At 44.0% G+C, this 10,298-nt stretch overlaps 1 protein-coding gene across 3 annotated transcripts; it reads right to left on the bottom strand.

Moving 5' to 3' along the window:
• Positions 1-765: 765 nt before the first annotated feature.
• Positions 766-9,318, bottom strand: patz1 (POZ/BTB and AT hook containing zinc finger 1). 3 transcript variants are annotated; one of them, XM_031845923.1, is made up of 6 exons: positions 7,722-9,318; positions 7,059-7,122; positions 6,792-6,963; positions 5,018-5,176; positions 2,115-2,327; positions 766-1,705 (listed from the first exon to the last, which is right to left on the bottom strand). In XM_031845923.1, the coding sequence occupies exons 1-6, from the start codon at positions 8,942-8,944 to the stop codon at positions 1,227-1,229; spliced, it is 2,310 nt and encodes a 769-aa protein (XP_031701783.1). In that variant the 5' UTR covers positions 8,945-9,318; the 3' UTR covers positions 766-1,226. The 3 variants fall into 3 exon arrangements, with proteins under 3 accessions (XP_031701783.1, XP_031701792.1, XP_031701802.1); XM_031845932.1 differs by lacking the exon at positions 2,115-2,327; XM_031845942.1 differs by lacking the exons at positions 2,115-2,327; positions 5,018-5,176.
• Between the last annotated feature and the right edge of the window lie 980 nt (positions 9,319-10,298).

Below are 10,298 nucleotides of genomic sequence, written 5' to 3' on the forward strand. Positions count from 1 at the left end.
GGTCTCATTCCTAACGAGCTCAAGGCATGTTTCAAGACAAATTGAAGGCTAAAAATATATTATCCTGGGAAAGTTCATTTTTAAAAGTATCCCTGCACACTATTCATTTTTAGTTATCATGGCTTTCCACTCCTTACTTCATTTTTGTACACATCGAACATAAATCCCTCCAGCTGTTACGTCAGTGTAACTCTGCTCCGTGATTAAGATTCACACCCGCTCAGGTAAATGGTGAATGACAACACTCGTCAAAGGCTTTGTTAAATGCTTCTCAGTGGGACTACAAGCATTTTTAAAGCTCTGGTTCTGAAAAACTAAACTATAAGAAAGCTGTGGTGCTAGTAGAGCTTTAAACAAAGCTACTTTTTCCATTTTGTAGGCATTTCTAATTTCTGTGATTGGCCAGGTTTTATGGTGCCAGATGAGTTTTTAAATTGGATCAACACAGGTCTTAAAAGTGCTTCTTAACTGTGATTCTGACAATAGTTATTAATTAAGGTCCTTGACAGCTATCAGTGCTTCTCAGAGGCCGGCAAACTGATAGAAATCAGTTCAACAGTAAAAGTGTCATGAAATATGCCGTGGGCCTGTTAGGGATGTGTCTCAGAAAACCTGCTATTAAAATTGAGGCCAAAACAAAATCTTAAAAGAAGCAGAGAACAACATAAATACAGAATTCAGCCCTCTTGTTGCTCTGAGTTAAAGACATCCGGTTACAGCTTTTAAGGGAAGGAGGATTGTGAAGCATTAAAGTCATTGAAACAGCCAAGGGTTGATTTACGAGGTACATCAGAGCAGTTAAAGTGGGCGAACAGACAATAAGTATTTACTTTTTTAAAGGTTGTGGAAAATAATTCCTCTCATGTCAAGAAACGTTTGTGCAGCTAAGAAAGCTCAAACAACACACAAGCCAAAAACAAATGAAAGAATACCAAACATAACTTCAACAGATCCACATCAGATAAAAGGAAATAAAACCTTCATGTCCTTTCTTTATGAAGGAAATTCAAACACTGTGCACTCAATTTTTATGCTCTGAAAAAATAGAAAAAGTAGGAATCGTATGGCAGTCTGTGAGAAAAATATTGGATACACATTGAGTCACGCAACAAAACAGAAAAAGTAGCCTCGAGTCAAAGTGATTCCCAAATACAGAGCGTCTTCTGTGGGCGACCAGGCTGCTTTGTCCGAAGAAAAGGGGATTTGCTAGAACTTCAGCAAATATGTCACTTCCCTCCAAAGTCTATTCCACTCTGACCGGCCTCAGCATCCACCAGTGAAGAGGCAAAAGCAGACTGGACTATCTGAAAGCCAAAAGACTCGAGAAGAGACATGTTTTGTTGCGGGGAGAAGGGAGAGGTGAGGGAGGGGGACAGCTCATTTAAGCCCGACCCTGAAACACCCTGGGCCTTCTGGGTTTTGTGAACTCTGTGCTGGTGCTTGTTGAGGTAGGACTTGGTGCGAAAGGCCTGACCGCAGATGCCACAGGTAAACTTCTTCTCGGGATCCGTCTTGGCTTTAGATCCCTCCGGGGAGCCCAAGGCCTCCGCAGAGGCTCCGTTGCAGGCTAAGGAGGGCATCTCGAGCTCCGGCCCGTCAGGTTTGTGTGGAGATTTAAGCTCGTCACCGTTGGGCAATTCCCCAAATGAAGGATCGGATTCTTCTGATTCCAGATGAGGACATTTCCCAGTGTTTTCCTGCCCGTCTGTGGTCAGCACAGCATGGATAGGAAGGAGGAGAGTGAGACAGAGAGAGAAATGGGAGAAAAGGTAGGCATGAATTAGGACAAATGGTTTGTAAAAGGTTTTGAATATTGCAACTTTAATCCAGTAGGTGGTTGGCACCTGCAAAAGCTTAAACATTTAACTTGAGTGAAAAGGCATCAAGTACAAGTAGAACAAATTGTGGCTCTACATTTTATAGACCAATCACTAAATATAGTAAAAGAAAACTGTTGCTACAGCATTAAACTATACAATCATCTATCTCAGTCCATGTGACCAGCGTCCACTGACAGTTCTGCTGCGCTCCTCCTACCAGTGGGCAGCGCTAGCACCATGCCCCCCACCCACCCACCCTCCCTCCTTCCCTCCCTCCTGCTGGACTGTACTGACCTGCAGCAGGCCCATGGACGGGGAAGCCCGGCACCCCGCCAGAGCGACAATCCCAGAAATATGGAGCCCCACCTGCCTTCCCCATGAGCAGCTCAGGCTGCAGGCCCAAGGCTGGAGGCCCAGGCTGGGGAAGAGCTGGGTGTCCAGAGAGCCCATGAAAGCGAACCTCTGCCTCAGACGAGGTGAGAAGCAGCTGGCGACTGGCGCACAGGTCTACACAACACCCGGCCAGGGAGAAAGGAAGGGGAGGGGGCAGACATAACAGGCCGGCGGAAACCATATGGAGAGAATTACCTTCATTTTATCACTAGCACTTGAAATGCTTCTTTTTAAACAAAGTGAACTAGACAGTTTTGCTAGTTTGAATGAATCCTTGTCGAGTGAATCCAATCACTAAAGCTGTCAACGATTCATTCATTCACTTTTTCCTCTTCACCCTTCCAGCAAAACACCAACTCCTTGAACAAGGTGACTTGTGACATAAATAATTATTGAAATTATTAGTTATCGACTAAAAACACAGATATTTGTGAAAATACACAGGAAGTGAATCCTCCACATTACTAAACAATCTACATTTATCACATAAAATGTCATCAATTGTCATTTCAGTGCAGACCTTTCTCACAGTGGATGTTTTGACATATTTAAAAACATAACACAACAACCGTAACAATGCCGGGACCCACTGTGCATACTGACACACCTGAATGAGAAAGTCATCGTTAATGTCATTAGTTGCACCTGTGTGTCCTGTTGTAACATGTCAGCATATCCCTGTGAGAAAAGCCCATACTGTGTATAACTAAATATAATGTTCACACATACAACTTGTTGTTCCCACAAATGAAATGACACCTAATGAAGATTATAGTGACAGTACACACTTCAGGACGTGGCCATTTCCAAGGATAAATCCCATTTTCAGCTTTAAAATGTATCTGATGGGTTTTATCACTCAATTAACCAAATCATTAAGACCAATGATTGCAAACTCCATTGCGTTTTCACTCAATTTGTACTATTCATTATTCAAATATTCACAGTCTTTAGCTTTAACTTTGGTATCTGCTTAGCTGATCTCTATTTGCTATGTGACAGTCGGTCAGCTGTCCACGGTGCTGAAAGAAAACACATTTATACTACTGCAACAAGATGTCTGCTCATTTAGTGACACTGATACCAGGAGAGAATCGGGGAGGATCACCAGAGAATGACTCCACAACCAATTACATAAGTCCACTATCGCTCTCATAGCTTCAACAATGCTATTTTGCTACTGAACCATCTTGGATAGAAGCAGAAAAAAAGACAATTCGTGCATAACAGCATAACCTGAGCAAGCAAACAAAACACGATGTTGCTACATGAAAAATACGCCGAATCTTTTGACACCTAATGCAGGAACATGTTGACCTGGTAGATCTGTGGGTCATTGCGTAGTGAGACATGTTGTTCTTGTCTCAAACCTGCTGGCGAACACAATGGCAGCCAACATTGATTTTAACATCCTGGATTCAAAGGAAACTGCTAACTCCTAATTAGCTTGTCACGTCTCAACTTGCTTTTCACCTGCTCGGCCAGAAGGTAAACTATTGATTGAATGATAATACCACTAGTAAAAAAAGAGGCTTGTACAGTTTCTCAAATTAACTCTAGCTCAAAAAACCGATAATGGCAAATACCAACATGTGTTAATGCACCCGCAACCACTTGCCTATCATGATGGAATCTAGAAGATGTTAAACAAGGTGACCATGATTGGTTTTAATGATTTACTTGGACGCTAATGGTTTCACCGTCTATCACTTCTAGAAGCAGAAGCAGCTCTCATGATAATCAATAACTTTTGATAGCCAACCTCAGTTTGGTAACTAGCCAAATAACATATTTTTCAAATGCGCTGCACTTATGCGCAATTCACATAATTAAATTGAAAGAAGTGCAATCAACGGATGTAAATATTGTCTTCCATAATGTTAAATGTGGCTCACAGTTCGCTGTGCACTGTCTCTATGCAACTGGTTCTACCATGTTTTCAATGAATCCTGGGCGAATGGAGCACACGTTAGGACACTCATGCAACACTGTGCATTGCTGAACAACTGCTGATGGACCAGCCAAGCAGAAACACCATACGATGCCATGGCCATGCTGGACAGACACACACACACACATAAAAAAAGTGACTTAGCACTCCAAAATCATACATGGTCATGTGTAAGAGAACTATGACGTCTAGACAACTTCTTCATATTCAATGACGTGTATGTGACGATAGGTAACTTAAAATGTGTTTGTATTACGTTCCCAAATGTCCCGCCTTATAAAGAGCCAAGTTTTGTATAATGTAGTGTTTTAGTACCAGAGGTGCACATAGTAGCAGGTGTCCTTACTCTTAAACTACAGAAAGGGCATGTTTTCACTTCTGTATGCGAGTAAAGGAGTTGTCTGCCCACTGACTTGCTTGTATTCTATAGTAAGAGATGCACTGCTCATAGATAGAGCAAATTAACAATTCTAACCTTTGACATGGAGTCAGTGAAACTTCTGAGAACACACTGGTATTTCCAGCAGTCCTCCAGCTCTTAATGTTCCAGTATGTTGAGCGACCCTAACCCTGACTACCTGCCTAATCATATAGAGAAAATATCCTTACAGGAAGTGTCAAATACTTCAAGCTGTGGTTCGGTGCACTCTGCCCCCTCTGGATGAAAGACATCGACAGTTAGCGAGCAGAAAGACAACCAGCACAAAATATTTGAGCGCAAAGATTGGCAGCAGATGTTGATGTGTGCTTGTGTTTTAAAAAACATACACAAATAATGCAGCAGCATGTTTCTCCAAATAGCAGCGGAGCAAATGAAAGCCAGAAACATGGGGCGGGGCGGGCGGCTGCTTGCCTTCCACTGAGCACTGGCGTCCCATGTGGTAAGGGGTGCCGTTGTGCATCTGCAGCTCCCCCCTTGGCTCAGGGAAGGTGTGCATTGTGGCAGAGGGGGGCAGTGGAGAGCCATGGTGTGTCTTTATATGCACCTTAAGGTAGGACGCAGTGGAGAAACCTGGGACCAGAAGAACAGAGAACAAGGCAGTTGTTTTGACACACCTCGAGGCCTCGACTATGAGGAGGGGCGCCCTGGCTATTTGCTGTCGACGATCTGTCAGATACCGCGATTGGTTTGACCCAGACAACTTTGAAACAATAATGATTTATTGAGGAGAAGTTGATTTAATATTTATCGCTTTGAATTTTATCTCTCAATAGTGAAGAGCGTCACTGTGATCACCCCAACCAAACCAAGAGTGATGCACATCGTAAAGAGATGTTCTTAAATGATCACAATACTTTCATTCTTGTTTCCCTCTCTGATTGTTTACAGATGCATCAGCAGGTACACATCTGGCTATATCGCTGACCAGCTATCTCACCTCCTCCACTGATCGATTTCTTTTTACCTCAGCTCTTCTCCACCATCTTCAATTTAATATATTTATTGATGCTTTTGATGGCTTTTTTTTATGCTTTACCCTCGAACCTACTTTATCCATTATTCTTTCAGTTGCAGCTTTATGCATTTCATGTTCCACTCTTATCTTGTGTGTACTTGTATTTGTAAATATAACACTGCTTTTATTGTCTTGCGTACAAAGTGCAAAACAGGATACACAATGTTTATTTGACCTCTCTGTATAGATAAAGGTTAAACTAACAAAAAAAACAAAAAACAGAGTGCAACCAAGACGACAGGAGGAGACCAAGGGTGTGAGGTGATTTTGGTGTCGTGGCCACAGCCAATGGTATTGGCCTCTAGTGCTCTACGAGCACAAAAAAAGAAGACGCCTAGGAAGCTTAAAAAACGTTTCCAGCATGTAGCACCCAGACTGAATGTACAAAGTAGGGGCCAAATTTCACACGTATTTTGGACATTCAGTAAGTGCATTTCATCTCGTCTACAGACAGATAATTATAAATATTTTGTGCAACTCAATCCAACCTATCCCTGAAAGACACAATTTTACAAACATTGCATTTGAGTGGCACCATCAATTTAGGGAGCGTACAACACACACACCCTGAACAAGACTTTGGCAAATGTCAGGGGTCTTTATGCTTCCTCATGTGGCAGAAAATAAATACACAGTGGAGGTGCCAACACAGACAAAAACAACAGCACACGTTGAGGTGTGACTTTCTCTCCCATGTTATGTCTTTCGTGCTAGGATGTACTTTATGTCCTATGTGCACTTGCACTTATTTGAATAGTTGACACATTGCACCAATAGATCACGCATCAACTCTTAGACAACTCTTGGTCAACCGGAGCTTTTTAGTTACGCTTTTACAGTCATGGCACGCTCATGACGGTCTACCTTCAGAGTGGGACAGGAGATCCCAAGTGTTTTGGACCGAGTACTAATTTTACATTACAAACAAACAAAGTAATTCAATGAAAATGTATTAATTGCAATAGCATGACCGTAACTCCAGACATTCTTTATTTCTCATGGAACACAACGCAGAGCCAGACAAACACCAAAACCGGATTACGGCAATTTGTTCTCCTCTGAATGTTCACGACTTCAGTACCAACTGAATATTTGTGTGGACACGAGGCGGAGGTGTTTCAGAGGAGCCTGTAACAGTGCGGTGCATGCTGATGTATTTTAAATAAGTACCTTTGTTGCAAATGCCACAGTAGTTGTGTGTCCCTTCACTGTGTTTCTTGAGGTGGTCCGTCATGTAGGCAGCTCGCAGAAACTTGCCACAAACTTTGCAGGGGATTTTGTCTTCATGGCATGCGAGGTGTGACCGGAGGCGATCTCTTGTCGCAAAAGAGGCATTACAAATCTGAAATACAGAAATAAACTTGTTAATTATTTTCTCACATATCATAGTTTAATATATTAACGCTGAGACTCGGAGATATATATATTGAATGTTACCTGGCACTTGTGGGGTCTCTCTGTTGTGTGAACCTGTTTGATATGTCCATTTAGGTGGTCTGGTCTAGAAAGACAAAAGGAAAAATTCATCTAAATTTCAACATATTTCCACACACCTAAAGACCAGTACACTTCTTGTCATCAAACATTTGGTGAAAAACTTCCACCCTCTCCCTCATCACATTTTGGGATTATTTTTTAGCAGTTAGCATGCAGGTACCTGTGACTTATTCATGTTTTATCTGCATGTCTTTTAACCTCCAGAGCAGTAGATGGTGACAGTGAGCCTGAGAAACTGCATTGAAGCCAAATGACAAGTCAACACTTCAGCAGTTTCCCCAACAACAGAAACCTGCAGGTGTGTGTATGAGAACACCTGTAGGTTTCTGTTGTTGGAGAGTGTGTCCGACACACACACACACACACACACACACTTTTGGGTTTGAACTATGCAATCTCTCTCTATCAATTAGTAGCAACTCAAAAGAAGGACTTCCTGTAGCATACATCACTTAATACCTGCGTCTCACGTGCAGGTATAGAGTTGCACCTGTGAGAATCAGTGTCCTGTGTGGTTTGAGGGCATTGGGGGACAGTCACAGTTGTTCTACAACTTCAAAACACACAACATACCGTCAGTGTGATAAAAAAAGTTAAACTCACCTTGAAAACCCTTTACCACAGCTTTGGCACACATACGGTTTGCCGACTGAGCCGTCGTGGGACCGCACATGGTACGACATCCTGTCCTTGCGTTTGAACCGCAGCCCGCACACATGGCACGCGTACGGCTTCTCTCCAGAATGGGAGAGCTTGTGTCGGTTCAGGTGGTAAACGTCGCGGAAAACTTTACCGCAAATGTCACAGCCGACGTGCCGCCTGGTCCTCTCCCGTTTGCGGCCGTTGTCCATCGTCAGCCCTCCGTGTAACTGCACGCCGTTCTCCACCAGACCAGACGGGGACATTAAAGAAATGCCCGCCGTTGACAGGCTGTCACCGACGTTGTTTACATCGCCGCTGTGGGCTCCGTGCTGCGCTTCGTGGTTCTTCAACCGGGAAGCCTCTGTGAAAGCCTTACCGCAAGTCCCGCAAGGAAACAGCACAATGTCTTTCTGTGTGCTGCTGTTTAACTGCACAGCCTCCACAACCCCGCCAGCTTTCTTTGGTCTCCCCCGGTTTCGTTTGGACCCCGGGGAGCCCGCGTCGTGCTGAAACGTGTTGCCCAGCATTTCCGTTGATGGGGACACGGACAGTCCTTCGACGGGCTCCAATATTGGCATCGACGATTCGCTGCCGCCCTCCAATAACACGACAGTGGTGTTTCCACTCCCATCTACATGCATCTGTGCATTGTTAGGGAAGCCTTGGCCGTTCACCAGCATTCCCGTTCCGTTCACGAGACCCTGCTGCGTGGCCACCGTGGCCTGGAAGAGGCTGGCATCTCCTCCGCGTGAAGTCGGGACGAGGATTTGAACGTTGGACTGCTTGATTACCTCCTGACAGATCTCTATGACCGACCGCATCAGCAGGAACTTGGCAGCTGTCATCAACTCGGGAAAGCACTCCAGTCGCACCACGATCCTGGAGGTGTAGGCGAAGTCCAGGACGTCTTTAAAAACTTTGGGGCTGATGGTGTGCATCTCCAGCTCCTTGGTGTCACCGTCGCCCTCCAGCTGGCGGCTGAAGACCGACTCGAAATACTCGCTGCACGCGGCTAACACAGCCTTGTGTGCGGGGAAGCTCTCCTCGCCGACGCGTAAGATCACATCGCAGAACCTGCCTCCATCTTTCCTCTGAATGTTGAGGTTGTGTAGCATCTCCGCACTGTGCTTGCTCACCTGATAGGTGTACGAAGAAGTCCAAGACGGCTCCGCTACCTTCTCCATGCCGAATGCATCCAATAACAATGGTTAGCGACGACGGTCGGAGAAATGACGGTTTTTCGGTGTAACGATTTCGATCAGTTGATACCAGCTAGCTACAAAAATCCAAAACCAACCGCCCCTCCCCGTCGCTTTAGCATCTACCGTTAACGTTAGCAGTAGCAGGGAAAAATGGCAGCCCCCCAGCTTCCTGTGAACTCTGACCCTGGTTTCTTGAGGGGTGGGGGTCGCTCTTGTTTGGTGAAAAATATTTCTCTCGGTGTTTATATTAACTCTGTATTTTTGTTTAATGAATATCTCATTGTAACGGTTATAGGAGTAACGTTAGAGCCCCAGCACCGCAGGGGTCTCTCACGTCTTCAAGCCGGAACGTTAACACGCAGGTCTCTTCCTGCCTGGTCGGTCTGTGAAACCCCTCCCCCAACACACCAACCACTAATAATGAAACACCCCCTTTCCTCTGTGCGAGTGCAGTCTGTACGCATGTAAAGCCTCATCATACTGTACGAGCCACCGGGGGTAAGCTACAAGAACAAAGGTGTCCGTCAAATGCAACGTCTGGCATGAGTAGACGCCGGTGTTATTGTAAACGTTAACTTCTAGTATCTGTAGAAAGTATTAAACAGTAGATTATCAATTTGGAGATTGTGGATGAGCGTTTGGCATTTTTTAACAGGATCTTAAATGATCAATTTCATTTTATAATCCGTTTCAAAATAATTATACTTGAAAACATTGAGATTCCAATAAATGTGTCCACAAGGGGGCACTTTTGACACTCAAATACAATCTTTAATACAATTCATTCCACCACTATCCGCCGGAAAATAACCACAAATCGGCATTACTGTAGCCCACTGCATTGGAGTAGAGCCTTATCCATATTTCAAGGTAGATACCAATTAAAAACAAAAAAGCTTCCATAATGCCATAGCTTTAGGTTTTCTTAAATGTGATTGTGAAAGAATGACCAAGAAGTTGTAAATAGATAATTGTCCAGTAAGACCTCAACATATTTGACCTTTCTGCACCTACATGTCTTGTCAAATATTGGCCCACATACTCAATGCTGTGATATCTGCAACAAGCCCATCGGCCTGGCAAATTAAATCAGCCTAGCTCTCTACATTGGACTGTAGACTTGAACCAAATCAGCAGGTAACTCTTAAATCTCAAGTAGCACAACCATAGTTACCGAGTATCCTTACATACTGTATGCAATAAGTGGTTTTACTGTTTACTAATATTTTGGATGAGATTAGAAAGAACCTGCATGACAACTTCCAGCATTTCTCACTTGCTCAGTGTTTGAGTTCAGACAGACTTTACTGAAGGTACACCTGTACAGCCTCTAATG

Source organism: Anarrhichthys ocellatus, unplaced genomic scaffold, assembly GCF_004355925.1.
Source record: "Anarrhichthys ocellatus isolate YVR2014 unplaced genomic scaffold, GSC_Weel_1.0 scaffold1, whole genome shotgun sequence".
Taxonomy (NCBI): Eukaryota; Metazoa; Chordata; class Actinopteri; order Perciformes; family Anarhichadidae; genus Anarrhichthys; species Anarrhichthys ocellatus.